Source organism: Geospiza fortis, unplaced genomic scaffold (genome assembly GCF_000277835.1).
Source record: "Geospiza fortis unplaced genomic scaffold, GeoFor_1.0 scaffold275, whole genome shotgun sequence".
Taxonomy (NCBI): domain Eukaryota; kingdom Metazoa; phylum Chordata; class Aves; order Passeriformes; family Thraupidae; genus Geospiza; species Geospiza fortis.
The window spans coordinates 4,628,527-4,641,521 of NW_005054341.1; the positions used below are offsets into that span (position 1 = coordinate 4,628,527).

Sequence of the window (12,995 nt, forward strand, 5' to 3'; positions counted from 1 at the left end):
TTGGATCCTTTCTTCTGGCTCGGTGACTGTTTCCCTCCTTCTCCTGGCTTTCCTGCTGTACCTCAGCTTTCCATTGTGTGGGAATAGAAGGGCTTAAACTCCCAAATAATGGCCTTACCTTCAAGAAGGGCTCAGAGTAATTAAAGTAGATGGGATGGAAGAGAGGGACTGTAGTTTGGGGGATTTTCTTGCCTGTTTTAAGGTATCCAGAGGAGCACATCTGGTGCTCACAGGGCATTTTTTTTTTTTGTCCCCCCAGGATACAGGACAGTGGATGCTCTGCTCCAGCGCATGTTCGAGGCAGAGATACCCCTGGAGGACGAAGGCCCTTCCTTTGAGGAGATCCTGAACTTGTCTCCCACCTCAGCTGTTCCCAGGAGCCCGAGTTCCGAGAGTGGAGCCTGAGAGGGGGGATCAGGGAATGAAGCTCATTCCCGGCTGTCCAGGTGCTCCCTGGCCGCTCCCACGCGTGGGGCCCGGGTGACACGGTGGGAACAAACAGCTCTGTCCTGTACAGGAGCTTTATCTCATGTAAAGTCTCATATAAACCTCTGGAATGTGGGCAGGAGTCGGACTCTCCGCCCGTGCCCGGGCTGGGACGGTGCCGCGGGCAGTATGTTATGGAATAACTACTTCTTGTAACTGGAATTGTATCGCAGCACTTTTATATGCAGCTCTGGAGCGGTGTACGCTGAATGAAGCAGCTCTTTAGCGCAATAAATTCAGCAGTTTGGAAAAACGATGGAGTATCTCCGAGTTAATGATGGGAGAGGGTTGCGGCTGCTCCAGGATCATGTGCGGGGCTTGGAGGTGGGAAAAGAGGAGGGGGGAGAGGAGTGGGGGCTGCTCCGCGCTCCCAGGGCCCTGCCCAGCCTTTCCCTTTTCCCAATTCCTCCTTTTTTCTCCTCATTTTTTCCCTCATTTCCCTTGGGCCTGGCCCCAGGGCGCCGTCCAGCGGCTGCGGTGGGAACTGCACCCGCGGAGGGCGGGGTTTACTGTGTGATTGAGGGGGCAAAGGGCCAATGGGGATGCAGTGCGGGCCGAGGGCTGGCCAATGGGCAGGCGGTGCGGGGCCGCGCGCGGCCAGTTTGAATCGGCGGGAGCGGTTGGGCATGGACGAGCCCGGGCGGTGAGCGGGGAGCGGGATAACCGGATGGGGAATGGATAACGGGATGGAGAGCGGGGTCGGGGGTGTCCCGGCCCCCGGAGCTGTGCGGGTGCCGTGGCCAAGCGGCGCCATAGGGGTGGCAGAGCCCCCGCCCGCCCCGGGCCCTTCCCAGCCGCCCTGATCCCGGCCTGACCGGAGTTTTCCCTGCAGGAATTACGAGGCTCAGATCCGGAACTACCGAGGGCCCGACCCTCTGGAGCCGTGGGACAGGTGAGCGTTGGGCCTGGCTCGGGGGGTGCCGCATCCCCGGTTCGGGCGTTGCCCCGTTCCCGGGCCCGGAGCTGACCCTGGGATGGTTCCAGGTACCTGCAGTGGGCAGAGGGATGTCTCCCTCTCCCAGAGAAGCAGAGCCGCTGGCCCGGGCTCCTGGAGCAGCTGGTGGAGCTGTTCGTGAGCGACAAGCGGTACCAGCAGGACCCGCGGTTCGTCAGATACTGCGTCAAACTGGTGGGTACGGCTGCGCTTCTCTGGGAATTAAATTCAATTAAATTATCCTCATTCACCCACCCCGCGGTTCTGGCACGGCAGAGAGCTTTGGGAGGACCGGGAGGCCTCGGGAATTCTCATTCTCTGCAGGACAGGGGGATCAGAAAAAAGCAAGAGTGTGGTTTTTAAGCTGTGTAGCTTGGAGAGATTCGCCTGAACTTCTCTGATACTTTCCTCTTATGGTGACTGAGAAATTCCTGTTGTGCAGGCAGAGTTCATCTCTTCCCCGGGCCAGTACTTTGAGTACCTGCACGGGCAGGGAATCGGAGCCAGGAGCTCGGATTTCTACCTGGCCTGGGCCCGGCTGCTGCTCAAGGAGGGCAACGCGCAGGGAGCAGCAGCCGTGCTCCAAACAGGGCTCCTGAACCAGGCACAGCCCCGGGAGAACCTGCAGCAGCTCCACTGGTAACTCTGCGGCCTCTTCTGCTCGTTTACTCTGCGCTCATAATTACTCATAATTAACCGTATGATTTTTATTTTTAAAGTTTTTTTTTCAGTGTGCTTATTTTTGGTAAAGGGAGGGTTAAACTTAATAATGTTTCTTTGCTGTTGAATATTCATTGGGTGTTCTGGGATGGATATTAGAAAAAAAAAATAAATCCCAGAGTGAAGCAGATCCTTGGAATTGAGCATTTAATTCTGGGAAGCTAAATGCAAAAAATCAAAAGTAATATGTAATATAAAACATAAAACAAATACCCAATTCTGTTCTTCTGCTGCCTCTTGGAGGCCTTTTTAGTTTTGCAGCTGTGGAGATGTCCATATACAGTACAAACCTTGCTTTTCAATGTTGCATTTCATGGCGTGATTGTACAAGGAAATCCAAGATTGCTGGGAGGCAGGGAAGGGTGAGGGACAGTGATTTCATGGTAATAACTGAGGGTTTTTTTGCACTTTAGCTCCCTGCAGAATTATGATCCTCAGAATCCTCCTTTGCAAGGTGAGGACGAAGAGTCCTGTTTGATCTGCAGCTCCTCTAAATGAATTTTTTACCTCAATGAGTGAGTTTTGTCACTGCAAAAAACCAAATTCCCTGTAGAAATCACCTTATTTTCCCTCTGTATGTGAAAAATTCTTAAGGGCAATGTATTCAAAACAAGTTATTAATTTTCCAGTGCTTCAAGTTAAGTAAAAATCACAAAGGAGCAAACAATTTTTACTCATTAATGAATAGGAAATACTTATGTTATATTTTCTGTCCCAGACCCTGCTGCTGTAAAACCACTTCAGACTTCCCATGCTGCAAATCAAATGGCTCCTCCAAAAGGTGTCTCAAGCCCTAATCCCTGCAAAACTCAGGTGAATTATGAATTATTTGGGGGAGATGTTTCATGTGGAGTTTGGGTTGGTGAGCTTGGCTGAACAGGGCAGACTGACTGAGTCTGGTGCATCCCAAAACTGATACGGAGATGATGTTGCTGCTGTGATGCTTGCAGCAGGAAAACATCCCCATAGGAATGTCCCATCTGGGAAGCACTGGGACACACCCAGTGGCCTGACACATTCCCAGAATCACAGGAATAATATTAGCAGTGCATTCTGTGCCAGTTGTGCTGCTTGAACTTAATTTAATTTCATTTTTTTTGTGTTTTATTTCCCTGCTTTAGGGTCTGGATGCTGCTGGTTCTCAACCCTGTGCTGCTGGAAGAGAAGTGTAAGTGGTTGGGAGGCCCCTTCAAAGTCCCACAGTGAGAAAGCAAACTCTCTGCTGGGACAAGCCCCCCAGCCCTGGCCCTTTTCTCCCTCTCCCTGCCAGGAACTACATCACCTACATCTCCAAGTCCGAGGTTGCTCCGAAGCCGCCGTCGGGCGCCGCGGGCTGGGAGCAGGTCCCCATGTACGACAGGAACCTGCTCCTGTGCCAGGGCTCCGAGCTCTCCTTCGAGGAGCTGAGGGCCAAGAGATACTTCAGGAAATATGAGCTCCTCAGGAGGCAGCAGGCACTGGGTATCCTCCTTTTCCCAGCTCTCCAAATGGCTCTTTCCTGGTCAAGCTCATGCCTTGGGCTTCTGCCAATGCCACATTCGTGGTGTCTCTCCTGAGGAGGCACAGTGAGCCATCAGCACCACATTAATTCATTTAATCTCACTGTTTGTGGTCATGCAGAGCACACATATTCATTTAGTCTCACTGTTTAATCCCTAGAGGAGGAGCAGAAAGACTCCTTGAGGAAGAAGGAGTCGGCAGTGCTGGAGCTCCAGGCCCTGCAGCAGAAGCTGGACCAGCTCACCCAGCTCTCCAGGAGCCTGGAGGAAACGAGACTGGAGCCAGCAGCTGAGCCAGGCCAGAGAGGGGTGAGTGCTTCTGGGATGGACAGGAAGGCTCTACGTGGGCTTATCTCACAAAATCCAGCCATGCTGTAGGAGCCAGGGTTGGTTTTTCCCTGGTGTGAGGCTGCAGCTGGGCTCTGCTGCTCCATGCAGAGCAAGATGTGACCTTGAGCTGCCCAATCTTCCTGCATGGGATAAACCCCTCTGAGGGGGCTTACAGAGTGTTACAAAGCTGAGCCACAGCTTTCACCAGCTCCAGGAGGTGCCTGCAGGCTTCTTCCAGAGCCCAAAAATGAGCTGAATTCTTCCTGGGAATGCATCCTTCAAACTGGGACGGGCTCAGCTCCTCCGGTGCACGTCACAGACAGACACCAGGCTCTGGCTCTGGGCTTTCTTCAGAGCTTATTGCAAAAAGGAAAGAGGAGAGGGGGGAAAAAAGGTGTAAAAATATGTTTGATATGTTTTCCTAAGAGAGCACTGTGGGATAGGATCTCTCTCCAGTCTGGAGGCTGAGGCTGCAGTACCAGTGTGGAAACCTGGCACAAGCTGCAGCACCCAGGTTTTAAAGGTTTCACCCTGAACTGTGGCTTTGCTTCTCCACAGTTTAGTTTGAGATACAGCTAGAAGTTCTCTCGGGTTCTGGGCACATGGAACTAACAGGAAAAATGGGAATGGCTGTACCTGGGGGGAACCTAAAGGTTCTGTTACATTGTGGTCACGTGGAGCTGGTAGAGAAAATGGGAATGGCTGCATCTGGGGGGAATCTGGGTGTCACAGAACGCTTCTCATCCCTAAAGGCGCCCCCACCTGCGAGGCCCAGCACATCTCACATCCCAGGGAGCTGGATGGCACCTGCTGCAGGGCTGGATGTGCCAAAGGGCCCAGCTCTGGTGCCTGAGCAGCCCCAGCTCCAGGCACCACCAGCTGCCGCTCCCACCCTGCAGCCAGCACAGCCCCTGGGAAACCACATCCCAGCCACCTCCCCCTGGGAAGCAGCAGAGGAGAAGGACCCAGCTGGAGCTCGGGCAGAGCCTGGGGAGCTCCAGAAGAGTTTGCTGCACCCTGCCTTCAGTGCTGCTCCAGCCCAGGAACGGGCTGGTCCTGACCCAGCTCTGCCTCGGAGCGCGGGAGAACTGTGAGTGTGAACAGGCTCCTCCTCAGACTCCTCCTCTCAGTTGTGAAAATTAACTAAAAATAAGCCTTTCTTCCCCTTCTGGAAGGGAAAAAAATACCTGACCTGAAGCCACTGTTTATTAGAGTTAAATCAAACTTGGTCCTCGTGCCCACATTTAATTCCTTTCCCCCTCTGGTTTAATTGCAGTAAGAGGAACTTTTGTGTGTAGTGCCTGGAATAAACCCCAGGATGTGCTTTGCTCCTGCAGATCCCATTCCAAGGTCTCCAGAGAAAGATAAAAAGTGCTGGTGTTTCTCTCCTGCACTTTTGCTGTGGGACTTGGCCACAAAATGGGGGGGCAGAGGGAGAAACCCAGGCTGGCAAAGCAAGGGTGGCTCAGTGGACTTGGCCAAGGTGGGAACAGTTGTTCGCTCGTGTTCTGGAATTCCTTGGAGGCAAACTGTGTCCAAGGAGAGCTCTTAATGCATTTTAACCTTTTTAAAGGACTCTGCTGCCTCCCAGGTTATTGGCAGCTGTAGGAGAAACTTTCCAGGGTGATCTTTATTAAAGGACCTCTCACCTCATTGAAATAGAGATTAAAATGGGATTTAAATAGCTTTTATTCCAACGTAATGTTGTGACTCTTTATTCTGAAGGTCCCCTAACAAAGGATGCACTGGATTAACTCCTGCTGCGGATGTGAAGGAAGGTGAGGAACCTTTGGATGGGGACTGATGCCATTGGTGTGGCTGTTCCCAGCTGGGAATCATTAACTGCAACCCTGGCAAAGCTTCGTGACTTCCCAGCCTCCATCCCTGCATGCCTGTGCAGGGTCTCTCTATCCCTTCCATGGGACATGGATCCAGCCCCTGTTCCCATGTTCTGAGCAGTTCCTTTTGGAGCATGGCTGGGAATCGCTGTTTGTCCTCACTACCTTCCTGCTTCACTTTCTGTGTCAGGATAGAGCATTCCTGGGAATGGCAGATGGATTCCTTGGAAGCCACCCAGCTGTCCCAGGTCCCTCTTGCCCTCCAGGGCAGCCTCCCTTGGGACTCTGCCACGCCAACCTCTGAACAAGCCAAAATCTCCCCCCAAATTCTGCGTTGCTGCCGCTCATTTGTTTACTTCCCTCGCCAATATTTTGCTGGAATGCTCATAAACAACCCCAGGCTCCTCCAGGAATGACCTTGCCCTTGTGTTTTCCAGCCTCCAGAGTTGGGAATTCCTCCTTTGCCTATGGAAATGCTTCCCAGGCCACCCCCAACACCTCGCTGGGAGGAGCAATGGGGGCGACAACGCCCTTCAAGGTGCAGCCCTCACCCACGGTCCACACGAAGGAAGCCTTGGGTAAGGGCTGGAATGAAGTTTTCCTTCCCCTGGAGCCCCTGGGATCTTCCCTGGAAACGTTAGTGGAGCCTTTTCTAGCCAAGGGAGCTGTTCAGGGATGGGCATGTGCACCATCCAAAGAGGAAAATCACATTAAATCGTTAATTGTCTGTTGGGATTATCTGGGTGACCCAAAACTTCTGACCAGAAACTGATGTTTTAACAACATCCCAGCAGCCACATCCCATCAATTCCTGCATAAATCACTGCCAGGCTTCTTTGGGAGTGTGTTGTCTGAGCTGCTTTTTCAGGGAATCCTGTTTGGGAGGTGAAGACCTAAACCACACTAATTTGGAAGTTCACAGTCAGCTCTGCTTGATGCTGAGCTGAATAAAAATGAAAAAAAAAAAACCAAACCAAAAAACATTAATTAGTCCTACAAATATCTAAGTTTTCCAAAAATCTGAGAAATTAAAGAAGAATTTGCTCTCTTAGGAAACTTGGAATGTCCCCTTGGACAGGGAATAAAAAGGGCCACGACCAAGAGTGTGTTGGCAAAAATTGGCCCTTCCTGTGTCTGATCAGTTGTCTGAGGTGTTTAAATGCAAGAGGGAGGAATAACTGGTTATTGACTGCTGATAAATTATAATAATATTATTAATTGGCATTTAAGGCTGTTAATAGAGTTAATTGGCATTTGATTTGGCTGCTACACAATGGAAGAACCTCTGAAAATTTCTTTATTATTTATTCCTTTATTATTTCTTCTTTTCTTAGGTGTTCTCATGGATATGTTCCAAACACCCTTCTTGCCTGAGCCATCTCCCCTGGAAGACAGTGAGGAACAATTTGAAGCCTTTTGCAGAAAAAGTGGTGTGTGCTTTTTATTTCCCATGGAATTCCATCCTTTACTTCCCATTGACCCCTCCCACCAGCCCTTGCTGTAAGAGTTGAGCCAGTCTGAGACCCAAGGGCTTTACAAGAGTGAGCAGAGAGAGAGATTTCACATCTGGGGTTGGGCTGGAAAAATCTCCTTTCCAAGAGTTTGTAGGAAAGGAGTGGGAATTCTGCAGGTGCAGCTGGATGGAGCCCTGAGCACCACGTGCCTGGAGAGGGGGGAGAAGGTGGCTGTGTAAATAATCTTTATTGGGTGAAGATAACAGGGGTTATCTTTTATTTTCAGAGCCTGGTGGATGTTTGAAAACGAGCATTGCTGTCCCTGCCACTCCTGCCTTTGCCATCTTTGAGGATGAGGAGGAGAAGGAGAATGGAGGGTAAGGAGGGGAGAAGGAGCAGCTGAGCTCAGCTCCTTAAAAATCTGGGAAAAAATGGATGCCATTCCATGGGACTTTGCTGTGGCTGTGCCAGGATACAGCTGGTGGAGTGGCAGGAGCAAAGCAGGAGCTGCTGCTCTGGGATTGCACAACTTCCCTGTTTGGACAGTGCTTCCATTCCCTGCAGAATTTGGGTATAACTCTGGGCTGCTGCAGCTTCTCCGAGTTGCTGCAAATGGGGCTCTTAAAATAAAATTAAAAATTCAAGTTACAACAAACCAACCTTTGTTGTGAGCAGTGTGCCTGGGAAAGCTCCTGGGGAAAAGCTGTTCTAAAGTTTTTGGGTCATTTCTCAGGATCCCACAGCACAAGAACAAACCAGAAGAGCCCAGAACGTTTGGAGAGCATCCCTTGACTGGCTGTGCAGCAGAAGTGAGTGGTGATCCTGCAGGGATTAGCCTTGGAAGTGGGTTATGCACTTAGGAGGGTTACCACAGTGGGTGGATTCACCTCTGCTCCATCCCAATCCCATAATATTCCTAGGAATGATGCCTGCTGGAGGCTGGATACTTCTTCCCATTTCTTGAGCGTTTTTGATTGTTGATTGGCATAAAATGGATGGAGAACTCCACCTCTCAAATGTGTGGGCTTGGCATCAGTTTGGGGGAAAAAAAGAGACATTTCATCTTCCTGCAGCCACCTTGCAGCTTCCATAGCCAGGGAGATAGATAAAACTTGGAGAGAAGAGATCCCTTCCCATGGGATTGGCTTTTCCAGGCTCTCCCAGCAATTTCTGGTGGTCTGGCATTTTGCTGTGGCTTTGACTATTACCAACATTCAGACCTAGTCTAAAACTATGGAAACATGGGATTTTGTTTATATTCCAGGATAATTTTGACGGTTTCATTTTAAATCTTGGTTGTTTTTCCTGCCTAGGAAGAAACGGGGACCACGGAATTCCTGCGGGATGATTACACGGTGTGGAATGGCCCCTGCAGCAACAAAGCCCTGGCTCCCAGTCCAGACAACACCAGGGATTTTGCCCGAGCTGCCCAGCTCATGTCCACACCCTTTAATTACCTGGCAGCTCCTTCCCAGCCCCCTTTGCAGGACAGAGGTAAAATAAGGAATTTTTGGTGTGGGAAACATTGAATTTGGTGCCTCGTGACTCCATTTCTGCCCAAATCCAAATCCCACCCAGGTGTGGCTCCCCCTGCTGCCACTCCTGAGTCCACATTCCCTGTGGAACAGCAGCTCATAAGCACTCCAAGGATTTTTAATTGGGATAAGAGGAGGTGGTGAGGGACAAGAGAGGCTTTGTGTGTCCAGCTGCTGCTGTGAACCATTCCAAGGGGTTGGGAATATCCAAACATGGGCTGAATCCCATCTGGGAGCACCTTTATGCTGCTCTGCTCTTTTTAAGTCTTGGAATCTGCTCCCTGGAGAAATCCAGGTGTTATTTTAACTCGGATATTTGAAATGAGGCTTTGTTGAGTTCTGGGTTTTGCGGCAGCAGCTTTCGGAGCTGCTGGCTGAGAATACTCCAAATATTCCTGCTTTTGGGGAAATAAACATTGACTTGCTCTTGTTCTTGCTCCCTTTGTTCAGCCTGTAAGGAAAGTTTGCCCCAAATGAATTTGGAATTCTCTGGAGAACTGCACAGGCAGCCAAAGCCCAAGAAGATAAGGTATGCTGCTCCAATGTAAGTGTCCCAAGGTTTTCCCCTGTATCAGCCTGGCTCTGCCCAGCACTCTGGGGGTAAATGGACCTGGGATTGGTGACCATGCCCCCAAAATCCTTCCAAGATTTAAGTTCTGCCCCATGGAAATTAAAAATTAACTGGCCAAAAATTCCACTGTTTTCTTCTCTTGGTGAACTTGAGAATTATTAGGAAATGGGTAAAGTGACTGGACCAAACCTAGTTTTCCCAAAAAAATTCCATTTTATTCACCTCCACGTTGGCTGCGGTGGCATTTGACACATTTTTGCTCCCTAAAGGTGCCAAACCCCCAAGGCAGAAGGTTAATAATAGAATACTATTATAACATTATTAATAATTAATGATACTTTGTTTAAATCCATAGCCCTGTTCTCCAACACGTCCCAGAACAGAGAGGGCTTCGTGGGAACCTCCTGAAACAAGGGACTGGAATCCAGGGAATTGCTGCAGCTGCTTCCCAACCACTGCATGAGCAGACAGCTCAAAGCAGAGCTGGACATTCCTCCTGCCTTGGGGTGGACAGACCTTCCCAGGAGATGCTCTGTGGAGCTGGGCAGGACAGCACAGCGTGGAATGGGAGACCTGCAGGTACACAGCATTCCCTGGTTCTCCTCCCTGCATTCCGAGGGCTGTGCCCTGTGCACTGGAGGGAGCAATTCCATGATTCCCGTGAGGAATCACTGCTCACCTGCGAGGGATGTGAGGAGGGATGAGTGTGGGTTGGGCCTGGATTGCACATTGCCATGGGTACTCCAGAGTGCACTTTGGGAAACTCTGGATTTCTGGGCAGGTGCAAAAGATGGAGCGTCAAAATCAAGGAATACTTCACATATCAAGGAATACTTCACATATCCTTATCCCTCCTGGGGTATTTATTATTTTCTTTAAATCAGTGATGCCCTCTCAAGCCCAAGCTTGTGTTACCTCCTTGGAATGACACCCAGAGCTTAAACACTTCCCTTTTTTTCCATGAAGTCCTTGCTGAGAACCCTTGGGACAAGGAATTGATTGGCAAATTCTTGTCGGAGCTCCCGAAGCCGCTCCACACCTACGCCAACTACTTTGAGTGGGAATCTCCCCTTCCCTTCATCAAAGTGAAGGATGAACTCTCACTGGGTAAGAGCTCCTTCCAGCTCATCGCTGCCAAGCATTTCTTGAAGCTTTTTCTAGGAGAACCTTTGGGAAGTGTGTGGGAATTCAGCTTCCTTGTGTGTGTGTGTGTGTATCTCCAGCTCATCTCAGCCTCAGGTTGGGAGTTAGGCCTGGGGTTCGTTTGTTTGCCTTTTGTAGCATGAGCCTTTTGGATGAGGCATTTTTCCCAGTTCTCCCTGTAAACTGGGCCACAGCTCTCCAGCTTTGTGTGGAACAGCAGCGGGCCCATGTCAACAAAAGCTGTAGGACAGGGATTGCAACATCCCTGTGGGACTTAAACATTGGTGTTTACTTTTCAGGGCATGCCCTTTGGAATTTGACTGCTTCCAGGGGGTCAGGCAAAAATAGAAACACTGGGGTCGAAAGTGTGGCGAGTCCAGCACTCCTGCTCTCTCCTGTTCCTGGCAGGAAAAGAAGGGAAAGACTTGATCTAGGATTAAATCATTTATATGGGCTGGTGCTTTTCTCTTTTTTTTTCTCCTGATTTTCCTCTGTGGAGTTGGCAAGCAGGATTTAATGTTAATCTTTTAAAGGTTCCAGCTCATTCCATGTGGACTGCTTGGTTGGAGAAGGAGCTTTTGCCCAAGTTTATCAAGCTTCCATCCTGGATGCCAGTAACCCCCAGAATAATCAGAAAGTGATTTTCAAGGTCAGTGGTGTTGGGCCACAGCAGCTCTCCTCGAACAATCCTGGAGTCTGACCCTCCCCCATGGGTGGATTCACACACATCCTTGGCCTTTCCATGTCAGATCTCCCTCAGGACCTTTATGTGGATCTCCTCTTCTACATTTAGTCCTTCAGGAAAAACTAAAGCCCCTCTTTAACCCCTGAAGTGAAACTTTTTCAGGAAAGGAAGGTGATTTATGCTTTCCTTGGAGCATCAGGGATTCACAAAGGAGTGTGTGGAATTGTGGCATGGGATTGAAGTCTAGGTTTGAGAGGATTAATCACAGAGTTTATCAACTGAGGTTAATTATTGTGCGGGTGGGGAGGCCCTGGCACAGGCTGCCCAGAGAAGCTGTGGCTGCCCCTGGATCCCTGGAAGTGTCCAAGGCAAGGATGGACGGGGCTTGGAGCACCCTGGGGTAGTGGAAGGTGTCCTGTGGCAGGATATGGAAGATAGGACTGGATCATCTTTCAGTTTCCTCCCAAACCAAACCATTCTGGGATAAGTTCATGAGGGAAGATGCCTGATCTGCCATTAAAAGCCCAACCCAAGAGGAACCCCAGCTTTTACCGCTCCCAAATTTTCCCAGGAAATCCCCTCCTTTCTTCCAGGTCCAGAAACCTGCCAACCCCTGGGAGTTCTACATTGCAACCCAGCTGGTGGAGAGGCTGAGCCCCAGCGTGCAGCACCTCTACATCCACTTCTATTCCGCCCATTTCTTCCCCAACGGCAGCGTCTTGGTTGGGGAGCTCCACAACTACGGAACGCTGCTCGTGAGTGCCACCAGCTCCTGCTCCGGAGCACCTCTGCCCTCACAGAGCCTTTCCTCCTCCTGGTTTTTACCTCCTTTGGGAATGTGTTGTGCCTTAACCCATGCTGTGTGTCCCTGGCTTCCAGAACGCCGTCAACGTTTACAAGAAGCTCCCAGAGAAGGTGATGCCCCAAGCCCTCGTCATCTACTTCGCTGTCAAAATCCTCCACATGGTGGAGGAGTTGCACAGCTGCAAAATCATCCACGGGGACATCAAGCCTGACAATTTCATCCTGGGAGAAAGGCAAGTGTGTCCTGTTGTCACCAGATGTCACCTCATGGGAGCCTGGAGACACTGAGGGGGGTGTTTATTGTCCTGGTTGAAGGTTCCTGGACAACAGCACGTGTGACATCGACGGGCTCTGCCACGGCCTGACCCTCATTGACCTGGGACAGAGCATCGACATGAAGCTCTTCCCTGAGGGAACAGCCTTCACTGCCAGGTGTGAAACGTCTGGATTCCAGTGCGTGGAAATGCTGACAAACAAACCATGGAACTACCAGGTAAGGGATGGCCTGGAATCTCAGCAGTTACTGCACACCGAACAAGGGGACTCTGGTACCAGAGCTGGAGCCTCTTGCAGAGCCTCTCCCCCTCCACGGGGTGTTTTCAGCTCATTTTTAGTGCTCTGGGTGTGTTTTTGACACGAAACTGGTGTGTTTTTGGTTTAGACAGACTACTTTGGGATCGCAGCCACCGTGTACTGCCTGCTCTTCGGGTCCTACATGCGCCTCAAGGACGACAACGGGGTCTGGAAGCCTGAGGGAACCTTCAGGAGGTGGGTGTCCAAAAAATTCCCCAAATCTTTGCCTAGATTTCCTAGAAACCCACGTTAGTACCACATTGCTCCGAGGTCAGGTTCTGTCACACCTTTCCTAACTGGGAGCAGAGTAAAAACGAGTATTTTAACAGCTGCATTTAGCGCTTTTTTTTGATGCTTTTTTGTCCCTTTTTGCAGGCTTGCCAACGCTGAGCTGTGGAAGGAGTTCTTTGAGAGCCTGCTGAA

General features: G+C 50.4%; 2 protein-coding genes across 2 annotated transcripts in view; both read left to right on the plus strand.

Moving 5' to 3' along the window:
* LOC102041682 (two pore calcium channel protein 1-like) overlaps positions 1-740 on the plus strand; it is an 11,401-nt gene extending 10,661 nt beyond the window's left edge. The window contains exon 18 of the mRNA XM_031058309.1: positions 260-740. Within this exon, the coding sequence (XP_030914169.1) occupies positions 260-405 (146 nt within the window). The 3' untranslated portion in view covers positions 406-740. The remainder of the gene's footprint in view (positions 1-259) is intronic.
* A 327-nt stretch (positions 741-1,067) lies between these two features.
* BUB1 (BUB1 mitotic checkpoint serine/threonine kinase) overlaps positions 1,068-12,995 on the plus strand; it is a 12,182-nt gene continuing 254 nt past the window's right edge. Inside the window, 26 exon segments of the mRNA XM_031058308.1 lie at positions 1,068-1,129; positions 1,319-1,378; positions 1,471-1,615; positions 1,863-2,059; positions 2,554-2,594; positions 2,859-2,953; positions 3,262-3,308; positions 3,411-3,601; positions 3,800-3,948; positions 4,722-5,059; positions 5,695-5,747; positions 6,245-6,385; positions 7,142-7,237; positions 7,548-7,638; positions 7,995-8,070; positions 8,575-8,755; positions 9,247-9,340; positions 9,723-9,946; positions 10,334-10,474; positions 11,044-11,159; positions 11,789-11,950; positions 12,075-12,232; positions 12,315-12,492; positions 12,661-12,767; positions 12,948-12,991; positions 12,994-12,995. The exon segment at positions 12,994-12,995 is cut by the window's right edge and continues 254 nt beyond it. Of these exon segments, the coding sequence (XP_030914168.1) occupies positions 1,113-1,129; positions 1,319-1,378; positions 1,471-1,615; positions 1,863-2,059; positions 2,554-2,594; positions 2,859-2,953; positions 3,262-3,308; positions 3,411-3,601; positions 3,800-3,948; positions 4,722-5,059; positions 5,695-5,747; positions 6,245-6,385; positions 7,142-7,237; positions 7,548-7,638; positions 7,995-8,070; positions 8,575-8,755; positions 9,247-9,340; positions 9,723-9,946; positions 10,334-10,474; positions 11,044-11,159; positions 11,789-11,950; positions 12,075-12,232; positions 12,315-12,492; positions 12,661-12,767; positions 12,948-12,991; positions 12,994-12,995 (3,144 nt within the window). The 5' untranslated portion in view covers positions 1,068-1,112.